This window comes from Molossus molossus, unplaced genomic scaffold (assembly GCF_014108415.1).
Source record: "Molossus molossus isolate mMolMol1 unplaced genomic scaffold, mMolMol1.p scaffold_m16_p_4, whole genome shotgun sequence".
Lineage (NCBI taxonomy): Eukaryota > Metazoa > Chordata > Mammalia > Chiroptera > Molossidae > Molossus > Molossus molossus.
Window position 1 is genome coordinate 35,059,260 of NW_023425377.1, and position 23,961 is coordinate 35,083,220.

General features: G+C 39.4%; 1 protein-coding gene across 9 annotated transcripts in view; it reads right to left on the bottom strand.

Moving 5' to 3' along the window:
- The window catches only part of KDM3B (lysine demethylase 3B), an 89,085-nt gene that overhangs the window by 55,585 nt on the left and 9,539 nt on the right, over window positions 1–23,961 (bottom strand). For 6 of the 9 annotated variants that reach the window (XM_036241198.1, XM_036241206.1, XM_036241204.1 and 3 more), the window contains exons 2-6: window positions 11,632–11,799; window positions 6,644–6,757; window positions 5,537–5,642; window positions 1,798–1,922; window positions 361–435 (exon numbers count right to left, since the gene is read on the bottom strand). In XM_036241198.1, coding sequence (XP_036097091.1) covers window positions 361–435; window positions 1,798–1,922; window positions 5,537–5,642; window positions 6,644–6,757; window positions 11,632–11,799 — 588 coding nt within the window. Of the gene's footprint in view, window positions 1–360; window positions 436–1,797; window positions 1,923–5,536; window positions 5,643–6,355; window positions 6,505–6,643; window positions 6,758–11,631; window positions 11,800–15,287; window positions 15,381–17,416; window positions 17,441–23,961 lie in introns of those variants that run through there. The other 3 variants (XM_036241202.1, XM_036241201.1, XM_036241199.1) reach the window with 3 other exon arrangements.

The window sequence follows — 23,961 nt, forward strand, 5'->3', positions numbered from 1 at the left end:
GTAGTTTCTCTATTTCTTATTATTGAGTAGGCCATGAATATTACTACTGCTTATCACAACTTTGATTGTGTGCTGTTATCTTTCAAATATACCTGGTCCTAAAAGAATGTAAGAAGAAATAGGCTATGGATTTAAAAATGGTTAGGCAACATAGCCATGATTAAAAGGTTTGCTCAGACTATGTCTCTTTCTTGAGACTATCCTCCCTTAACTAAGCAAGACCATGAAAAAGCAAGAAATGTACAGTGGCCACCAGAGCTGAAATCCAAAGGGTATCCATGGATAATACACACATAAGGAATCTACATAATCACAATGCAAGTTCACGAGTCTGCTCAGACACTCAGTCCATTACTGTACCTCGCTCTGAGGTGTTGAATTATCCATCAGCATCACATGAATCAGTCTGGGATCTACAGACTTGATCTCACCACTCTACAGGAGGAGCAGGATAGCAGATAATATGAAAAAGAGGGGAAAAGATTTAATACCTTGTCCACCAAAGACACAATTATATATTTTTCTAATCCATGTAATTATCTTTGTATTTCTACTCCCATAGTAGAACAAAAGCTCTACCAGAGCAGGAATCTCTACTATCTTACTCCTGCTAGATAACATCTGAAACAAGGTCTGGACTATAGTAAGCATTCAAATATTTGGGTCTCTTTTAGGGATGTTAATTTCAAATTCCGCATCTCTGAAACCTTCCTATTCTGTACATTACAGAAACCAAAAACCTTCAGAACCAATAATCATTAAAAGCATCACTCTACTATTAAAGAACAAAAGCTTTTGTAAGGGGCCAATCTGACATCATCAGATTTAATGTGCATATTCTTTAACCTAGCAATTCCACACCTAGGAATTTCTCCCAATAAATAATGTGAAAACAGTGTATAATGATATATGTTCAAGGATATTCACTGAGGCATTTTATGTATTACTGAAAATCCTGGCAATGATTTAAACATCCATCAATTTTAGATTAAGTTAGTCATGACACATCCATCCAATTGAAGAGTATGCATCTATTTTAAAAGGACAAGGCAGATTTTTATATATCTTTACATAGAAAGATGTTAATTTATAATGAAGTAAAAAAGGTAAATTATAGAAGAATATGTGGGTAGTGATATTTTCCTAGGGGAATGGGTGGCTTTTAATATCTACTTTATATATGTATATTGTTTGAAATCTTAAAATGAAGATTAATTTAATGATTTTTTAAAAACTCAAATAGATAAAATCATTATGCTTACATGACATGTGACTTGCTTAGGGCAAGTCTGAAACCAATTCAAAGATATTATAAATATAAATCTGGTTCAAAACACTCATCTAGTGTTTCTTCTACACAATTCTACATGTAGCTCTAGATCTGTTTTTTCTGTTTACTTCATTAGAAAAAATTTTTCCAGTATCCAAGGGAGAGTGGCATGAGTATTACAAAAGAAAATGCTAACTAGATTTTTAACTTCTACTAACCTTGATATGATAAAATGATAATATTTTACATCTGTATATTGTTTTACAGATTTCAAAGCACTTTCAAAAACATTATCTCACTTCTCAACAGTGCTATTAAATCAGTGGCTAGGGGTGGGGGGGAGGGGTGCCTAATTAACTGTAATTTACATATGAGAACAATAAAGTTAAGAAAGTTGAACAGCCTTTCTTCTCAAGGTCATACAGTCATTAAGCAATAGAGCCAGAGATTTCTTCTTATAGGTGAAGTGTTCCCTTTCTCTACACCGCCCTCTGTAAGATGAAATAACACATAACACAAAGCCTCACCTCAGTTATAGACACATCCATAAGACGAGTAATGGAATCTTGATGGTTTACAACACCACAGACCCAACTTTCTTCCCCCTCTGGCTGGTATACTTTGACCCTGTGACCTTGAACACTGTAGGGACCTAAAAGAGAGATGTCAGTATCAAATATTTTCGGCTAAGCTATATTTCATAATTATTTCTAAAAGCAGAAGGAAAACTATATAGTGTAAATATCAGGCACTTTCAATCTTCTCTGGACCGCAGGCCGACGCTCTAACGGCTGAGCCAAACCGGCCAGGGCATCAATCTTCTTGTATGGAGTTGAATAAATGAGCAATTCCAGATTTACCATACTTAGCAATTAAAAATCAAAACAGCCCTGATCAGTTTGGCTCAGCGGTTAGAGCATCAGCCCTTGGACAAATGAATCTCTGGTTTGATACAGGTCAAGGGCACATACCTCAGTTGCGGTTTGTCCCCAGTCTTAGTCAGGTCGTGCAGGAGGTGACCTGTCAATGTGGCTCTATCATGTCAGTGTTTCTTTGTCTCTCTCTCTCTCTCTCCCTCCCACTCTATCTGATGATAAGTAGAAAACTATCTTCAGGTGAGGAATAAAAAACAAACAAACAAACAAACAAACAAACAAAACATAAATAGTTTTCCCAGTGACCTTGGTAAATTCAGTTTATTTAAAAATTTCTTAGAATCTCTCAGGCCTCTGATTTTACCTTATCTATCAATCTTACCATTCTAGAATACAGGGAAGAGAAAGAAAATTTACAAATAAAAAAAAATCACATGTAGTATGAAAATGTACATGGATCTGACACACACATTAAAAAAAATGGGAGGTGCCCTGGCTGGTTTGGCACAGGGGTTAGAGTGTCGGCCTGTGGACCAGAGAGTCCCGGGTTCGGTTTCTGCTAAGGGCACGCACCTCGGTTGCAGTTTGTCTCTGGTCCTGGTGGGGGTCGTGTGGGTGGCAACAAGTCGATGTGTCTCTCTCACATAGATATTTCTCTCTCTCTCCTCCCCTCTCTCCCTCCTACTCTATCTGAAGATATATGCAAAAAATGCCTTCTGGTGAGGAAAAAAAAAAGGAGGCCAGTATATTGTATGTACTATTTTGTTAAGCAACCATTTGAATGATATATTATCATTTACACACTGCTATGTGACTTTCAATAACATAGGTAGAAAGTTCAATTTATGAGGTTTCCAACCTCTACACTAATAATAGTCTGAACAAATATAGCACCTGTCTTGCTAGGAACACGGTTTCAAGATATTACTTTATCAACTGGTAATGTTACCCTGCAATTTCAGCTAGACCTTGAAGGACAGTTTCTCTCTCCTGCATATCTTATATATTTGAGACTATATAGCTAAATTATTACTTAAATTATCTTTCAGAGCTATAATTAAGCTTAATTTTTTCACACATACTCATATACATTTCCACCTCTGCTTCTGTCCACTCAATTTTCTTCTCTCTGCTATCAATTTTTCCTCACATTCTTTCTTCCTCATATATTCCCTTAATCATTAAACATCATTTTACCCTGATACTCTTTTCCCCTAAACAGGCCAGTGTACCTATTCCTACCTTTACCTGTATAGATTTAGTTTGACAAAAGAGAACCAAGGACACTATTTCACTGAAAACCATGATCAAAATGAGGTTCAGAAAGAAGAACAGTGGATATATAACATGAAGGTAAGGATAAATAAAGCCACAGTCTACCCTTTGTGTGGAATCTTGGGCAAAATCTGTACCTGAACATGAAAAAAGTAATAGCCTGGCTGGTGTGACTCAGTGATTGAGTGTCGACCCAAGCACCAGGAGTTCGCCAGTTTGATTCCCGGTCAGGGCACATGCCCATGTTGTGGGCCATGCAGGAGGTGGCCAATTGATGTCTTCTCTCATTGATGTTTCTATCTCTCTCCCTCTCCCTTCCTCTCGCTCTAAAATCAATAAAGAAAAAAAATTTTTTTTAAAAAGGTAATAATTATTTGTTGTTTTCATTCTTAAAAAACAACATGCTGCCCTGGCCGGTTTGGCTCAGCGGTTAGAGCGTCGGCCTGCGGTCCTGAGAGACCCGGGTTCGGTTCCCGCTAAGGGCGCGTACCTCGGTTGCAGTTTGTCCCCGGCCCTGGTCGGTTGTGCGGGTGGCAGCCACTCGATGTGTCCCTTTCATGTCGATGTTTCTCTCTCTGTCTCTCTCTCCCTCTCACTCTACCTGAACAAAAAATGGAAAAATGTCCTCTGGTGAGGATAAAAAAAAAACAACAACATGCTGCCCACCCAGTGTGACTCAGTGGTTGAGTGTCAACCCATGCACCAAGTGGATGCAGTTGCTGGTTCGATTCCTGGTCAAGGCACATGCCTGGGTTGCAGGCTTGATCCCCAGTGGGGGGCATGCAGGAGGCAGCTGATCAATGTTTTTCTCTCTTCAATGTGTCCATCTCTTTCTCCCTTTCCCTTCCTTCCTTCCTTTTAAAAAAAAATTGCCCTGGCCAGTTTGGCTCAGCAGTTGGAGCCTTGGTCCATGAACCAGGGAGTTGCGGGTTCCATCCCAGTTAAGGGCATGTACCTCAGTTTTGGTTTGGTCCCTAGCCCTGGTGAGGTTCGTGCTAGCGGCAACCAGCAGATGTGTCTCTCTCATGTCGATGTTTCCTCTCTCTCTCTCTCTCCCTCCCTCCCACTCTGTCTGAAAATAAGTGGAAAAATATCCTTGAGTGAGGATTAAAAATAATAATGATAATAAAAAAATAACATGCTGTTAATGTGAACAAATCTGTGGATAGTTTCCTTTATGAATACATCTTGAACTCTACCTTGTTATTTGTGGGTATAAATAGTCTTTAGTCCTTGAGACCCTTACAGACAGTAAGTGCAAGAAAAGCAGAGATTTTCTAACTCAGTTATATTCCCAGTATCTTAACATTGTACCTACTACAAGGTTAGTCCTTCATAAATATTTAAAAAATGAAGAAACAACAAAACAAAACTCACAACAAACTTATGTATCGTGAAATGTAATATAAAGAAGAAACAGGGCCCTGGCTGGTTTGGCTCAGTGGTTAGAGAATTGGCCTGCAGATCAATGAGTTGCAGGCTTGATTCCGGTCAAGGGCACGTACCTTGGTTACAGTTCGTCCCCAGCCCTGGTTGCAGGCGTGCAGGAGGCAATCGGTTGATGTTTCTCTCTCTCTTCCTCCCTCCCACTGTATCTGAAGACAAAGGGAAAAAATATTCTGGGGTGAGGAGAAAAAAAAAAAGAAAAGAAACAGGTCCTGGCCATTTTGCTCAGCGGTTAGAGCGTCAGCCTGAGGACCAATGAGTTGCAGGATTGATTCCAATCAAAGGCACGTATCTCGGTTTTGGTTCGACCCTGGCCCTGGTGGGGGTCGTGTGGGAGGCAACAAATTGATGTGTCTCTCTCTCACATCAATGTTTCTCTCTCTCTCTCTCTCTCTCCCCCCTTTCCACTCTGTCTGAAAATAAATGGAAAAATATCCTTGGGTGAGGATTTAAAAAACAAAACAAAACAAAAGAAGAAACAGTGGTCTGAGCGAGATCCTATTTTTCTAATCTAAAGATCCAGCTAACTGGAAATACTCTTGACTCTACACACAAAAAGAAGACAAGCACAAATATTTAGAATTGCATAGTGTCCTCCTCATTCTATCACTTTCAACAATGACCATACACTTGATTCAGAATTTAGGGACAGAAGACTACCTGTTCTTACCTCGGCTAAATATCTCCTGTAGCTTTTGGTCACTGATCAAAGCATTAACTGTTTCTCTCAGTGCAGTGTGTTCCAAGAGAATCTGGTTTTGGCTATCTGTTCCCATCTGGTAAAGATAAGAGAAGAAAAATGAATGTTAAAATGAATAGCAATAATTATCTAACCAGAAGAGCAAAATCATACCCCTGAGGAGCACTGTATCACCATTGTTCAAAGAATGTTCTGTAGAACCCTAGTCTCATGAGATCTCTGCAAAAAATAAGGATGCTAAGATCAATTAGGTTTAGGAAATATTATATACTGTATCTTTTTATATACAACAGCATATCAAAGGCTCCGGAGAAGACATGTAGGAAAAAAATTTGTTTAGGTCAGTATTTCTCATACTTATTTGACCACAAAACATTTTATATCATGTAAATTCTTTTGTTTATTTTGCTATTTATCCAACATTTACCAAGTGCCTATCCATATAAGCACTAGGATTACAAAGGTGGATAAAACAAGGTTGATGAAAGAGAGTAAGGCCTAATGAGAGAGACAAAAATATCAACAAAGAAATCATCATTAACATATCACAGAACACAGTTTAGAAAATACTTCTCCTAGCTGTCTCAATAAGACAGTAAAACTGTTAGAATAATTATTAGCATCCATAAATTCTGAAACTCTAATTCAGATGCCAGGTTGTTTAAACTACAAATTTATCCCTTTTCTTTGTAACTAAAGATGTACCTTAGCTCTTCAATATTTAATGCTACCCAGAATCAGCCCAAACTCCCAGTCTCCCTGCCACTGACAAAGTGTAGGCACCCTCACATTCAAGTTATAGAAGCAACCACTTCTGGGAAGCCATCTCTTCGAGGAAACCTGTAGAATTGTGGTCTTAAGTGGTTTTAGGGTAGAGTGGGGATGTGTAGAAGAAAGAAGCCTCAGCCACCAATGTACTTTTCAAGGGAGCAGAAAAACTATAAAAGGAACAGAAAATTATTGGGAAGAACTACTTTGTTTCAATGCTAAAAGAAAAATGGAAACACCGTATTTACAACCAACAAAGAAATTAACAAGGAGAGAAATAAGCTCAGGACTAGATTAAGTGTTAAGTACCTGGAACAGGTGCAACCCGTTAGTATCTGACAGGAAACGAAGCTCTCGATCCAGAAGATATTCAACTGGAACCACAGAACCCAAACCGAGTTTATCAACCAGGGGAGTGAAAGTCTGTGAAGTGCAATGACAAGAAATTGATTAGAACTTAGAAAAGTAACAATTCAACCAAATATCTAACTTCAGAGAAAATATCCATTATTAATATATTTTTCGCATCTGTAAATACAGATAAGCTAAAGCATAAGTCCTTGGAAACATTCCCAACCCAGCATCTACCCCTCAAATAACCATAGAAAGCAAACTAGAGCAGAAAGTCAGCTTGATACTCTTACTTATAGCTAACAAAAGAAAAAGAAGAATGAGAAATTCCTCATTTTCTCCAGGGATCTGACTAATCTTTATTTATTTATTTATTTTTAAATCCTCACCCAAGGACATTTTTTGAATTTATCTTCAGATAGAGCGGGAGGGAAAGAGGGAGGAAAAGAGAGAGAAACATCGATGTGAGAGAGATACATTGACTGGTTGCCACCTGCACAACCCCAACCAGAGCCGGGACTGAACCACAACTGAGGTACGTGTCCTTAGTGGGAACCAAACCCGAGACTTTCTGGTCCATGGAAAGTCTCTAACCGCTGAAACAAACTGGCCAGGGCGTGACTAAACTTTAAAGCCTTGCTTCAAGAGGGCTAACTTAACATTAAATTCTGTTTGAGCTTCTTCTAAAGTTCTGTTGGAAAGTGGCCTTAAAAACAAATGTACCTACCTCAAAAAATTAAAAATTGAACTTCCATTTGACCCAGTGATCCCACTTCTAGGAATATACCCTAAGAAGTCTGAAACATCAATCAGAAAGAATATATGTACCCTCATGTTTGTAGCAGCACTATTTACAATAGCTAAGATCTGGAAACAGCCCAAGTGTCCATCAGTAGACGAATGGATAACAAAGCTGTGGTACATATACACAATGGAGTACTACGCAGCTGTAAGAAAGATCTCTTATCCTTTGAGACTACATGGAGGGACCTGGAAAGTATTATCCTAAGCGAAACAAGCCAAACAGAGAAAAACAAGTATCATATGATCTCACTTATTTGTGGAATATAATGAACATAACAGTCTGAGGAATGGGGTAGTCCCAGAGACATTGAAGTGGAGTACAGACAGACAATCCCCAGAAGAGGAGGTGGTGGGGGAGAGATAAACCACAGAACTTATATGCATATATGCATAAACAATGGACATGAACAACAAAGCTGGGGACAGGGCAGGGAGGGGGGAAAAGAATAAACATCTGTAACAAAAATAAATAAATTAATTAATTAATAAAAAAACAAAAAAACAAAAACCAATTGTACCAATGGACATGGACAACAAAGCCAGAACCGGGGTGGGGGTAGATGGGGAGAAGGGTGTCTATAGTGTAAAAAAGGAGAAGTATCTGTAACAAAAATAAATTAAAAATAAATAAATAAACAAACCCAAAAAACAAATATAAAAAGACAGTGTAGCCCTGGTCGGTTTGGCTCAGCAGTTAGAGCGTCGACCTGCAGTCCGGAGAGACCCGGGTTCGGTTCCCGCTAAGGGCATGTACTTCGGTTGCAGTTTGTCCCCGGCCCTGGTTGGTCGTGCGGGTGGCAGCCACTCGATGTGTCCCTTTCACATCGATGTTTCTCTCTCTCTCTCGCTCCCACTCTATCTGTACAAAAAATGGAAAAATATGCTCGGGTGAGGATTAAAAAAAAAAAAAAAAAAAGACAGTGTAGCGCCTGGCAGATGTAACTCAGTGGTTGAGCATCGACCCATGCACCAAGAGGTCACCTGTTTGATTCCTGGTCAGAACACATGTCCAGGTTGTGGGCCAAATCCCCGGCGGGGGGCCATGCAGGAGGTGGCCAATCCATGTTCTCTATCATCGATGTTTCTATCTCTCTCCCTCTCCCTTCCTCTCTCTCTAAAATCAATAAAGAAAAAATAAATTTAAAAAAGACAGTGTAGCCCTGGCCGGTTTGGTTCAGTGGTTAGAGCATCGGCCTGCGGTCTGGAGAGACCCCGGTTCGGTTCCTGCTAAGGGCACGTACCTTGGTTGCAGTTTGTCCCGGGCCCTGGTTGGATCGTGCAGGTGGCAACCACTCAACATGTCCCTTTCATGTCGATGTTTCTCTCTCTCTCTCTCCCTCCCACTCTATCTGAACAAAATATCAAAAAATGTCCTCGGGTGAGGATAAAAAAATAATAATAGCCCTGGCCGGTTTGGCTCAGCAGTTAGAGCACTGGCCTGCGGTCCTGAGAGACCCGGGTTCGGTTCCCACTAAGGGCGCGTACCTCGGTTGCAGTTTGTCCCCGGCCCTGGTCGGTTGTGCAGGTGGCAGCCACTCGATGTGTTCCTTTCACATCGATGTTTCTCTCTCTCTCTCTCTCCCACTCTACCTGAACAAAAAATGGAAAAATGTCCTCTGGTGATGATAAAAAAAAAAAATAATAATAATAATAATAATAAAGAACAGTGTAGTGATGATATTGTATAATCAATGGTAAAACTTTTTTTTTTTTTTTGCAGAAGAAACTTGGCTTTTATTTTTATTTATTTATTTATTCATTTCAAGTAAACCATATTTGGTTTTTTTTGTTTGTTTTTTTAATCCTCACCTGAGGACATTTTTCCATTTTTTGTTCAGACAGAGTGGGAGGGAAAGAGAGGAAGAGAGAGAGAGAGAGAGACAGAAACATCGATGTGAAAGAGACACATCGAGTGGCTGCCTCCCGCACGACCAACCAGGGCGGGGGACAAACTGCAACTGAGGTACGTGCCCTTAGCAGGTACTGAACCCGGGTCTCTCTGGACCACAGGCCAACGCTCTAACTGCTGACTGAGCCAAGCCCGCCAGGGCACCATATTTGTTTTGAATATTATTTAATTTGGTTAGCCACAGAAGAATTTAAATTTATTTATTTATTTTATTTTATTTTATTTTATTTTTTTAATCCTCACCCGAGGATATTTTTCCATTTTTTGTACAGATAGAGTGGGAGGGAGAGAGAGGAACAGAGAGAGAGAAACATCGATGTGAAAGGGACACATCGAGTGGCTGCCACCCTCACGACCAACCAGGGCCGGGGACAAACTGCAACCGAGGTACATGCCCTTAGCGGGAACCGAACCCGGGTCTCTTCAGACCGCAGGCCAACGCTCTAACTGCTGAGCCAAACTGGCCAGGGCTAAACAAAATTTCTAAAAATGTAACTATACCAATACTTTACCAACAAGGATGATAGATACAGATACTCTCAGAATGAAACTTGATAGCACTGTTTTGTCTGACTTAAGAAACCAAAACTTAAATAAAAAAAAAAAAAGTTACGTACAAGCAACCAAAGTAAAAATAAACAAGTGGGACTACATCAAACTAAAAAAGCTTCTGCATAGCACAAGAAATGATCAACAAAATGAAAAGGCAACATAAGAAATGGGAGAAAATATTCGTAACCATATATTTGATAAAGGTTTAATATCTAAAACATATAAAGAACTCATATACAATTCAAGAGCAAAAAACCAAATAATCTGATTTAAAAACGAGCAAATCACCCAAACAGACATTTTTCCAAAGAAGATCTACAAATGGCCAACAGGTATAAGAAAAGGGACTCAACATCACTAATCATTAGGGAAAAGCAAATCAAAACCACAATGAGATATCACTTCAAGTCAGTCAGTATGGCTATTATCAAGACAAAAAATAACAAGTGTTGGCAAGGATGTATAGAAAAGGGAACGCTTGTGTATTATTGGTGGGAATGTAAACTGGTACAGCTACTATGGAAAACAGTATGGGGGTTCCTCAAAAACTTAAAAATAGAACTACCACATGATCCAGCAAACCCATTTCTGGGTATATATCTGAAGGAAATTAAATCACTATCTCAAAGAGATATCTACCCCCAAGTTCACTAAAGCATTAGTTACAAAAGCCAAGACATGGAAACAACCTAAGTGTCCAGTGATGGATGAATGGATGAAGAAAATGTGGTGATGGTGGTGGTGGTGCGTGTGTGTGTGTTTGTGTGCACAGTAGACTATTATGCAGCCATAAAAGAGAAGAAAAGCCTGCTGTTTGCAACAACATGGATAATACTTGAGGACATTGTTAAGTGAAATTAGAGAGAAAGACAAATACTGTATGATCTCACTTATATGAAATCTGAAAAAAAAAAACTGAACCCATAGATACAGAATGTAGAGTGGTGGTTGCCAGGCGTGGGAGAAGTGGAAGAATCGGTAAAGGTGATCAAAGGGTACAAACTTCAGCTATAAGATGAGTCAGTTTGGGGAATCTAATGTAAACATGGTGACTATTATTAACAATACTGTATTGTATACTTTAGAGTTGCAAATAGAATAAATCTTAAAAGTTCTCACCATACACACACACAAAGCTAGAAAAAATAGTTTCTATAGAAAAAGTACTTGAAGGATTACAAACACTATTTTGTAGCCTTCCTATGAGAAAAGACTAAAGATTAAAAAATTATTTAAAAACAAAAAGTATCGAATATTATCTAATATAAAAAGTTTTAGAAGACACAGGAGAAAAGATCTCTCTGTTTTTGCTTTGGTAACTTCAGAAAAGTGTGTTGCCCAGCCGGTGTGGGTAAGTTGGTTGAGTGTAGTCCCATACACCAGGAGGTTGTGGGTTCAATTCTCAGTCCAGGCACATGCCTGAGTTGCAGGCTCAATCCCCAGTAGGGGTTGTGCAGGAGGCAGCCAATAGATGTTTCTCTCTCACTGAGTTTCTGTATCTCTCTGCCTCTCCCTTCCTCTCTGAAATCAGTATAAACATATTTAAAACAAAAACAAAAACAAAAGAATAAAAGTGTGTTAAGGCAAAGCTTCATGTTTGATGGAATTCTAAAGAGTTCAACCATAGTCCATAGCATAAGAGTAAAGTCTAAATATATTCCTAGCCAATAAAGTCACTCACCAGGGCTGGCCACTGTGCAATCGAGACTCGAGTGCCTTGGATAAGGACAGGGTCCTTTCGGGGTGCCCATACCAGAGAGCCTTCCAGCAGAAGCACAATAACTTCTTCAGCATGAACTTTAACCCAGGAGTGTTGCTTCCAGTTACAGCCATCAAATTCTACAAAGATCTGCAGAAACAGAAAATAGCAGTTTGGAGGTCACACTTGGAAAAATCCCACGCTATTATATATAAACAAACTTAAACCCTGTTTTGAACAACTGACTAGGAAAATTCTAACTTGTTTTTAAGTTTTTTTAATGGCTTTTAATAAAAACCAATCTTACTTCACAGCCAGGTAGCTAGTTTCAGCTTCACTCTGAAAGTGGGGACAGAATGAAGGAGACACAAGTTATCCAACAGTCAGTAATTTTTACCTGTGATCCTACTGAAATTTGTCTCTTAGTTTCCAATTCACATCTATGTGCACTAGCTGGTGGCTTATGTATAAGGCACTGTGCTAGGTTCAGGAATACAAAGAGAAACCTAGCACACTTCCTGGTCTCAAGGAGCTCATAGTCTAATAGGTAGGAAGAAATCTTTTACACTTCTACATGAACTTCTTTTATTAATTTTTTGAACATGTGATATATGCACATGATATAAAATTCAAAAGGATAAACATAGGAAAAAATGTTGCCCTCTTAGCTCTGGATTTTTTAAAAAATCCTCACCCAAGGATATTTTTCCACTTATCTTCAGATAGAGTAGGAGGTGCAGAGGGAGAGAAAGAAAGTGAAACATTGACGTGAAAGAAACACATTGATTGGTTGCCTCCCGTATGACCCCAACCAGGGCTAGGGACCCAACGACAACCTAGGTATATGCCCTTGACCTGAATCAAACCCATGATTCTTTGGTCCACGGGCTGGTGCTCTAACCACTGAGCTAAACCAGCCAGAGCTAGCTCTGGATTTTTAAAGTACCACTGCCAGCAGAGATCTCCTATCTACCAGCGGAGGCATGCTGTCATCACAGTGATGTTTTCTTTGTTTCTTCCCAGAAAAGACACTCCATTTTTTGAGATATACTTAAGTAGACATTGTCAGTTTTTTTTTAATGAAACCACATTTTTCTAATAAACAGTATGCTTAGATTTGGCTTTTCCATATAAATTGAGCAAGTTCAACAAACACAACATAAAGAGCAATACACACACATATAGGTATTAGCATTTAGAACAGATATGTCCAGTGCTAAAATATAACTGGTCACAAAAGAAGGGCTAGAGTATTTATTTATATTCTACTTTATTTTTAAAAAATTTTAGTTGGCTTTTGGGAAACACATGCAATGATAAAACATAAATTTTAAAAATCAGGGCCAAGCAAACTACATCAGTAAGTCAATACCAAAGTGTAAAAAGGAAAAACTTAGGCAGACAATAAGGATCTATACAGTTATGTAACTGAGTGATATATTTGGCTCTGAGCTTCCTTTTTAAAGGCCAATCTTAAAATGGAGAGGTCAGCTGCATAGTTCTCACTGTCTAAAAGGAAAACATAAAGTTATTACTCAGGGAAGCAACCCTTTCCCAACCACTTGGCTGTAAGAAATTTCTCACATGAAGATTCCTAAGGCAACAATGAGTGATGCAGAACAATGTCAGAATCCCCACAACAGTGACTCCCAACTGGGAACCATGGAATTTCCAGGAAGATCTGTAGGTACCAAGGGCACAAAGCATTTCCTGCAGACTGAACACTAGAGCTCTTGCACATGTATGTACTATTATTTTCCAAATATGATTAAATAATGAATAAAATTTAAATTCATTAAAATTGTTACTGAGTTCCTAACAGTTTTTGTTGGTATGTTATCATCCAGTAAATATAAAAATTAATTACAAACGTGCAAATTCAGGATACTTATATTTAAAAACTGTGGAACCATTCATTGCTCAGCAGCCTAGGCAAGGCTTAATTTCCTCACAGGCAATAAATACTTGTGAAGTGCATTACTGAAAAGTTATCCCAGAAATCAAATTTGTTATATAAAGCTCTAGTTTTATTATTTATAATATACGAAGTAAGCTTCACTTCTACTTAAAATAAGCCCGGTCGGCGTGGCTCACTGGTTGAGTGTTGATCCATGCACCAGGAGGTCGCCGGTTTGATTTCTGGTCAGGGCACATGCCCAGGTTGTGGGCCCAATCCCCAGTGGGGCATGCAGGAGGCGGCCAATTGACGTTCTCTCTCATCAATGTTTCTATCTCTTTCTCACTTCCTCTCTAAAATCAATGAAGAAAAAAATATTTAAAAATAAATAAATAGCCCTGGCCGGTTTTGCTCAGTGGTTAGAGCGTCAGCCAGTGCATCAATGAGACCCAGGTTCGATTCTGACTAAGGGCATGTATCTCGGTTGCAGTTCGTCCCTGACCCTGGTTGGGGTCGTGTGGGAGGCAACCAGTCGATGTGACACATCAATGTTTCTCTCTCTCCCTCCCTCCTACTCTGTCTAAAGATAAATGGAAGCCTTGGCCGGTATGGCTCAGTGGTGAGAGCGTCGGCCCACGGATCAGAGATCTGGGTTTGGTTCCCGCTAAGGGCACATACCTTGGTTGCAGTTTGTCTCCAGCCCTGGTTGGGTCATGCAGGTGGCAGCCACTCGATGTATCCCTTTCATGTCGATGTTTCTCTCTCTCTCTCCCCCTCCTACTCTATCTGAACAAAAAAATGGAAAAATGCCCTTGGGTGAGGATTAAAAAAAAGTCCTCGGGTGAGGATAAAAAAAATTTAAAAATAAAAATGTTTCATAAGGACAAATGGAAAAATATCCTTGGATGAGGAATAAATAAATAAATAAAATAAGAAACATGAGGTGGAAACAAAGCTCAAAAAGGGGAAACATGATTTTTACAGAGAAAGAGAACACTGAACTGCATTATATTTAATATATAAATATATTTAATATAATATATACATATAGGTTCTAGGGGAATAAAACACAAGTTCAAGTAACTTGCAGGCAACTAGAAGAGTTGTATTAAGTGCAGACTCAGACACCAAGCATAATGAACAAAGCTTGAGGTTTATGTTCCAGGAGGAGTCTTGGCTACACTCTATATTAATTGCAAAACTTGGACAAGTTACTCTTCCCTCCTCAAGTCTTGGTTTCCTCCCTTGTGATAAGGCACACCTGTGTTACCTCATAGACAGGTTGTGAAAATTAAATAAAATTAAATTAAATTCAAAGGCCGTTTGGTTAATGGCAAAGCAAAGTTGGACAGGAACATGCCATGAGATAAACAGAAATAGAGTGTGGGGGATGTTCAGAGGCAGGAGAGATCACTTCAGGTGTGCAGACGGACTGATAGGAGCTGAGGCTAAAAAAGTCCCATCAAGTTCTAGGAGTCCAGGAGCTACAGCACACTGTGGGAAAGAATAGGGAACTGAGGCTAAAAAGACTTGAGTCCATGGGAAAGATCTCGAATATTGGGATAAAAAATTTGGGCTTCATCCAGCTGCCAATGGGAAATGTGTATGTGTGTGAATATGTATATATGCAATTGCCATTAAAAGAGTTCGAATTGCTCTGCCCAGTTTTGCTTAGCAGTTAGTGTCAGTCTGAGGACCAATGACACGCAGGTTCCAGTAGATTCCAGTCAAGGGCGTGTACCTCGGTTGCAGTGCGTCCCGTCAGGGTCAGGGTCCTTTGGGAGACAAGCAATTGATGTGTCTCTTTCACGCTGATGTCTCTATCTCTCCCTCCCTTCCTCCTATTCTATCTGAAGATAAATGGAAAAATATCCTCGGGTGAGGATTAAAAAAAAAAAGATTTCAAATGAAGGTCAAGATATGAACAGAGCAGTTAGTTTTAGGAAAACTCAGCTAGCTAGCAGTGGGTATAGATGGATTAGAGGATAGGGAAAATAGGGAGTGGTTTTTTTTCTTTTTATAAAAAACATTTTGAGTTTATAGGGACAGTTAATTAAATAGGTTTCAAGTGTACAATTCTATAATACATCACCATAGCCTAGTCTTCTTCCATCATCATTTATCTCCCTTTTATTCTCTTCTATCTGCCCCCAACCTTACTAGGGAGTATTCGTTTCTTTTTTTTTTTTCCTTAAAGATTTATTTATTTTTCTTTACTGATTCTATAACTTTTTAAAAAAATTTTTTTCCTTTGATTTTAGAGAGAAAGGAAGTGAGAGGGAGAGAGAGACAGAAACGTCGATGAAAGAGAACATCGACTGGCCACCTTCTGTATGCCCCTAACTGGGGATTGGGCTCACAACCTGGGCATGTGCCCTGACCGGGAATCAAACTGGTGACCTCTTGGTGCATGGGTCGATGCTCAACTGCTGAGCCACAGCAGCCAGGACAGGGAGTATTCATAACATGTATGATCTAAAGTGGGAGCAGTGAGGCTAGGAGGAAAGTGACTCGTGCTCATGAGAATCCATGAGTCCCATCATAAAGATTGATGATTGGCTTGGATATAAGGAAAGGGGAAAGTTAAAAATGACTTGGATTTTGAATCACAGACTAAGAAAACAGTGGTACCATTACATAACTGATGGCTAGAGGCAGACTACCTTGCAAGCCATGAAAAGGAGCATGGAGTGTTCAATACCCAGGCTGAATCTGACCCTGAGTGACAATACTGGGCATAACTTAGAAAGCCAGAGGCTGAGGTTCCATGTTGACTGACGGCGAGATGCCATGCTACAGTTCCAATCTGCCAAGCACTTTAAAAGTCGACATGTGAGTCACAAAACTCTAAGTCATACCAACACACAAATATAAGAACAAAACTAAAAGAAGTCAATATACTAAAACTGTCACAATTTTCTTTAAATATGTTTTTATGAATTTTTTAGAGAGGGAGAGACAGAGACAGAAACATCAATGTGTGAGAGAAACATCAATCAGCTGCCTCCTGCACACCCCGTAATAGGGATTTGAGCCGAAACCTGGGCATGTGCCCAGACCAGGAAATCAAACTAGGGCCTCTCAGTCCAGGGGACCATGCTCAATCCACTGAGCCACACTGGCTGGGTATTGTCACAAGTTTTATTCTTTGTATGTAAGAGATTGAACATTTAAAAAATTAATATTCAGGAATTTCATCATCACATATCTAAAAACATGAGGGAAAAGCTGAAATACGTGAAAGCCAGATTTCACCTAATTTAAGGGCAATTGTCTCTTAACCAGCCTGGGCAAAGGATATTGAATGAAGGTTTAACTTGATAACTGTAACAGTACTGTTTGCTCTAGGATCAAACAACAGCTCCAGGCTCACAACATGAATTTGTTTTGAGAGCAATATGGAATGTGGATATATGTAAACATGTTTTCTTAACACTTAGGTTTACTTCTGGCCCTAGAACTGTGCCCCAGCTCCAACTATAGTAACGGAAAGACTTAGAACATGTGAGAAAAAGAATTATTTCAGATTGCCCTGGCTGGTGTGGCTCAGTGGTTAGAGTGTCAGCCCACAGGCCAAAGGGTTGCAGGTTCGATTCTCAGTCAAGGGTATGAACCTTCGTTGTAGGTTTGATCCATGGCCCGGGTCAGGGCGCATTCAGGAGGCAACCAATCGATGTGTCTCTCTCATGTAGATATTTCTCTTTCTCTCTCTCGCTCCCTCCCACTCTCTCTAAAGAATCAATGGGAAAAAAATATCCTTGGGTGAGGATTAACAAAAAAAGAATAATTTCAGATTCAAGTACACAGAACACAAACTGGTAAAATGACAGTAACCAGTCCCCAGGACAGAAAGAAGGGATATAAACTCACAGAAATGGTGGTGGTTGGACTGAGTCAGAGATGGTCAAGGCAACTGATAATCTGAACAGAAGAGGACTAAAACAGTTTAAGTTAATTTTTTAAAAAGTCTTAAACCCTGGTTGGTGTGGCTCAGTTGGTTGGGCATAGTTCCATGCACAGAAAGGTTGCAGGTTCAATCCTCAGTAGGGGGTGTACAGGAAGCAGCCAATTGATATTTCACTTTCATGTTGTTTCTCTCTCTCTCTCTCCCTTCCTCCCTCTCTAAAATCAATAAAGGAAAAAGTCTTGTTTTGTTTTTATCCTCAACCCAGGACATTTTGCATTTATCTTCAGATACAGCGGGAGGGAAAGAGGGAGGAAGAGAGAGAGAGAAATATCGACACGAGAGAGACACATCGACTGGTTGCCACCCACATGACCCCAACCGGGGCCGGGGACAAACTGCAACGGAGGTACGTGCCCTAAAGGGGAACCGAACCCGGGACTCTCTGGTCCACGGGCCAACACTCTAACCACTGAGCCAAATCAGCCAGGGCAAGACAAAGTATTTTTTAAAAATCTATTTAAAATAATTTTTTTTTAAGTTTTAAATTTTTTTCTATTAAAGTAGCAAACAGTACTTCAAGCTATAGCTAGAACCCAAGGACTAGATGTAAATTTTTTCATTAGTTAAGGAGAGTTCGTAGTAAAACTCTTGCTTTCATTTTCAAATTCCTTTCGTGTGATTTACATTCATTTTAGTGACATTAAACTCAAATAAATTATTTTTATCTTTTAAATCCTCACCCGACGGTACTTTATACCATTTTATCTTCAGAGAGATTGGGTGTAGGGAGAGAAAAACATTGATGTGAGAGAGACAACATCAATTGGTTGCCTTCTGCACGACCCCAACCAACCAGGGCTGGAGACGGAACTGCAACCGAGGTTGTGCCCTTGACCAGATTCGAACCTGCAACTCTTTGGTCCATGGGCTGATGCTCTACTGCTGAGCCAAACCCGCCAGGGCTATTTTTATCTTTTTAAAAAATTGATTTTAGAAACTGGAAGGGAGAGAAAGAGAAACATAAATCCATTCCCTCCCACATGCACCCCTAATGGGGATGGAACCAGAAACCTGGGTATGTGCCTTGACCAGGAATCAAACCCGCTACCTCTGGGTCCACAGGATGACACTCCAACCAACTGAGCCACACCAGCCAGGGCTCAACAAAATTCTTTAAAAATCAAATAAGTTACCCTAAGTTTGATAAAAATCAGATGGCAGTAATCTGAGTAATATAGGCCTTCATGTTTATTATGTAATCATGTTATCATCAGTTTGGATTCTGATTCTCCCAAGGCCATTCTTACTACAATTAATAATATTATTTCATTCACCCACTCAACAAAAACAGAATGCCTCCTATATGTGTGTGTGTGCAGCACCAAGAATATAAAGGTAAGCTCTGGCCAGTGTGGCTCGATTGCTTGGGAGACATCTGTGCAATGAAAGGTTTGCACATGCCTGGGTTGGGGGCTCGATCCCTGGTGGGAGGTGTGCAGAAGGCAGCTGATCAATGTGCTCTCACATCGATGTTTCTCTCTAAAATACAATAATCTTTATTTTTTTAATCCTCACCCGACAACATTTTTGCATTTGTCTTCAGAGAGAGTAGGAAGGAGAAAGGAAGAGAAACATCGACGTGAGAGAGAATCAGTGACTAGCTGCCACTCGCACGACCCCAACTGGGGCCAGGGACAAACTGCAACGGAGGTACGTGCCCTTAGCAAGAACCAAACCTGGGACTCCTGTCCCTGTGCCGAAGCTCTAACCGCTGAGCCAAACTGGCCAGGGCAATAATATATATTTTTAAAGGAATATCAAAGTGAGTAAGGTAGCACTTGGCAGGAGGACTCGCACCCTAGACAAGCCAACAGAGAGGTATAGAAATTTTTAGAGCGATGTAATGAAGGTAATAATAAAGATTTGAATGTGCTATGTTAGACTAGAGAAGGCATCTGCCTTGGGAAACCAGAATAGTTTCACAGATGAAGTAGTAGCACACAAACTGGATCTTAAAGGACAAGCTGCATTTTTCTGGCAGAAAAGGTAAAGACTTTCCAGCAGGTGCAAAAGCAGACAAATATAAAAACAGACTGAATGCTCTAGGAGGAGGAAAAGAGTACTAACTAAGCTGTAAAGGCTCTGATTGGCATGTTAAAAAGATAATAAATTAGCCCGGCCAGTGTGGCTCAGTGGTTGAGCATCGACCCATGCACCAAGAGGTCGCTGGTTTGATTCCTGACCAGGGCACATGCCCAGATTATGGGCCACATCCCCAGTGAGGGGAATGCAGGAGGCAGTTAGTCAATGTTCTCTCTCATCGATGTTTCCGTCTCTCTCTACCTCTCCCTTCCTCTCTCTCTAAAATCAATAAAGGAAAAAAAAATTAAGGTGCATTATTAGACAGTGTCTAAACTCTCCTACACCCTTTAGTCTGTTGCCAATCCCCCTTACACCCTGTGGTCTGTCACACAGCTGTGTCTCACAAGCCTGGTGCCTGGACACATAAGAGTTTATATTGCCTGCTACAGGCCTTGGAGGAGCCACTGATAGTTTTAAGGGAGGGAGGAAAGAAATATATGTTCGATAGATACTGCCATCTGGGAATAAAAACTTCTCAATATTCAGTTTATTTTTATTTTTTTAGCTTTGCATCCTTTCTTCAATTTTAATGTTTAAAGAAACAGTAGAAATGTTATCTGTTCCATAAATAACTAAAATGAGGAAAGAAGCATCTACCTGAATAACAAAGAAAATCCACAGAAAGAACCTGTTAATAGGAGTAATTATTAGTGCCCGGCCAGTGTGGCTCAGTGTCACTGAGCATTGTCCCATGGACTTAGAGGTCCTGGTTTGATTCCCAGTCAGGGTACATGCCTGGGTTGGGGGCTTCCGGAGGCACCCGATTGATGTATTTCTCTCACATCAACGTCTCTCTCTCTCTCTCTCAAATCAATAAAACATATTTAAAAACAAAAATAGAAGTCATTATTAGCTTGGCTGGTGTGGTTCAGTGGATTAGAGGTCCCAATTCCCAGTGGGGGGCATGCAAGAGGCAGCAGATTGATGTATCTATCTCTAAAAAATCAATAAAAACAATTTAAAAAAGAAAGAAAAAAGCCCTGGGCCGTTTGGCTCAGATGTTAGAGTGTCGGCCCGCAGACCAAAGAGTTGCAGGTTCAGTTCCGGTCAAGGACACGTGCCTCAGTTGCAGTTCAGTCCCTAGACCTAGTCAGGGTCATGCAGGAGGCAACCAGTTGATGTGTCTCTTTCGCATCAACTCTCTCCCTCCCATTCTGTCTGAAAATAAATGGAAAACTATCCTCGAGTAAGGATTTAAAAAAAAAAGAAGTAATTATCAGGCCAAATTGGGTACAATACAAAGAAAATTCTCACCTAATTCTACTTCTGGTCTGTCACTTATGGTGATTTCCAAATGTGTTCAATACTCAGTTTAAATAGGAAATCAAAATAGAAATTATAAAGTATATTTTATAATTAGGTGAAAGGCTAAACAGGCTTTAATTATACCATGAAGTAACATACAGAAGTTTTTTAAAATAAGGTATGTCTAATAGACTAATGTGAAAAAGACCTCCAAGACATATTACATGGAAAAGAGCAAGTTTCAGATTATTAAGGGGGTAGAGGGCATTTGGGGAACAGGAGGATTGGGATAGGAGGATGTAAACTCTGATGGGGAAAATAAAGGACACCTACTAAGAAGGGCTCCTGTTTGCTAACTGGGCTCAAATTAAAACAAAAAAACAGTCTAGTAGCCATTTCTGCAAAAGGGCCTCACACAAACTGCCTTTGAGGGAGAAGCCTGGGCTGAATTATCTGCCTGCACTGTGTTTCTGCCATCTGAGCCAGCCCTTATAAAGGAGTTCCTGGAATCCTATTTCAACCAATAGCACTGAGGCATTCCCCATCCAATCAGAGGTGTGCAGCTCCAGCCAATCAGAGAAGCTCTATTATGACCAATCAGGACAGTGCCTTTTGCACCAATTAAACTGTGAGGATTTGGAGCCCTCATCTACATGAAGACAGACCAATCAGGTATCAGGGTCAGGGAATACAGTCCATATAAGCCAGCTCCCCTCTGGTTTGGGAAATAATTTCCCTTTCCACCAAGGACTGCACTCTTCTTGGCTGAGCTGAAACACCAAAGTGCAGCACTGTTCCACAGCCAAATTTGTTGGCGTTGAATTGGCACCAACAACCATCAGTTGGCAAGGGGTAACACATTTTAAGCCTTATCAGTAAATATTCCTTTTTGTCCTTTAAAATATGTATTCACATATTACTTTTATAATTAAAAAATTTTTAAAGGAAAGAATCAATTTTGAGATCAGGTTGGAAGATAAATTATAGGGCGAAGAAACTTAAACAGGGAGACCAATTACAAGGCAATGCTAGCCAAGGAAAGATGAAAAAGACCTAAATCAATAAGACTGTATGAATGGAAAGCAAATTATATTTTAGAAATTAGAGATAAAAATAACTGGAGATGCAGGTTTGCTCAGGACTTAGAGCATCGGCCCTCAGACCAAGGAGTTGCAGGTTTGATTCTGGTCAAGGGCACGTACCTCAGTTGTGGTTTGGTCCCCAGCCCTGGTCAGGGTCATGCAGGAGGCAACCAAGTGATGCGTCTTTCTCACATTGATGTTTTTTACTCTCTCTCTCCCCCTCACACTATCTGAAGATAAATAAAAACTATCCTTGGGTGAGGATTTATTTTTTTTTAAAATTAATTTATTTTTGTTACAGATGTTTCTCCTTTTTCTCCTCAAGTAAGGATTTCTTTTAAAAAATGGATATGGTGATGATTGTAAAGACAGTAAGGGAAATGGCAGACTAACTCCCAAGGTTCTTAAATTTTCTTTTCCAATTTTCCTACCTACATTCTAAACAAAATATAAACTCTGTTACAAATGATTTTACAACCAAAGTGGAGAATAAAAACATGTCTAGAATAATGCTGTCTTCAAATAAAAAATAATATTCCATGGTTTCTTGATCAAGGGATAGCTTTCAGGGAGTACATCTTCACCACAGTACATTTAGATGAAAAAAGAGATAGCTTTCTAACAATTATCCCCAATCTTTTCTACTTTCTAATTTCCTCAATAAATTAAATAGTAAGTACTTGAATAGCACAGGGATAGCCTGAATCAAAACTCAAGCATATATACTGCTTTTAGGGGCTGTGGCATTATAAAGATCTAGATTTGCATCAACTTCCCCATTTCTTAGAGTGTAACAGGGAGCCAGTTATTTTAGCCTCTTTGAGCTTCACTTTCTTTCCTATAAATAGGGATAGTTTAAGTACCTCAAGGATTGTCATAGGATTAAATTAAAGCACAATATGCCCAGCAGACCATGGGCTCCTGATGAGCATGCATTCCTTAAGCAAACTCATACTACTGGTCAGATTATAAATGGGTATGGCTTAAAAAAACTGCTATATCAAGAATCTTAAGTATATGTGTATGTCTCCATAATACCACTCCTGGCATTAATTTTAGGAAATAACCCTAAACACAGAAGACTTTATTCACAAAAATGTTCATAAAAGAATTACTGATAAAGCCTAAAATCTGCAACAATTTCAATATCCAATGAAAAGAGAAGTTAAATAAATTATCCAGTAGGATTTTGTTACAGAACACTTATTGTTGTCCTTTTAGTTACAAAAGAAATACGTTACCTGTAGAAAATACAAAAGCACAAAAATTAAAATCACCCATACTACAAAAGTTTCTGGTAATACAGTAAAATAATTGCCATATTAAATGAAAAAGTCAAAACTGAAAGTACAGTATTCACCTTTTAACAATTCTGGAAAAAAATTAGTAGAATATGTATCAAAACATAAACAGCAGTTTCTAATCACTTATAACACTACAGGGACTATTTTTTCCTATTATTAAAATAATTTCTACATTTTGTATAATAGGCATGTATTACTTGAGAACTAGAAAAACAAAATGTCTAGTGCTTCTAATTTAACAACCATGTAAATGACAAAACCAATGGACAATGTATATGATAGGACAATGGGTTGGTATGATTCCAATAATGTCAAGACAAAAAAAAATTAATAGTCAGTTCACATTAATAAAAAATGTAAAAGAAAAAAGCGTGCCCGGCTGGTGTGGCTCACTGACCCATGCACCAAAAGATCTCCTTCGATTCTCCGTCAAGGCATATGCCCAGATTGTGGGTCAAATCCCCAGTGAGGGGCATGCAGAAGGCGACCAATCGATTTTCTCTCTCATCAATGTTTTTATCGCTGTCTCCCTCTCCTTTCCTCTCTCTAAAATCAATAAAGAAAAAACAAACAAACAAATATCTTATAACTGGGGGCCAGAGAGTAGAAATTCCATAATAAATCAGAAGTGAAAGTTAATAACCTAATACTGGATTCTAAATATTAAAATAAAAATTTTCTTTATTGACTTTTTGAAAGAAAGAGGGTGAGAGATAGAAATATCGATGAGAGAGA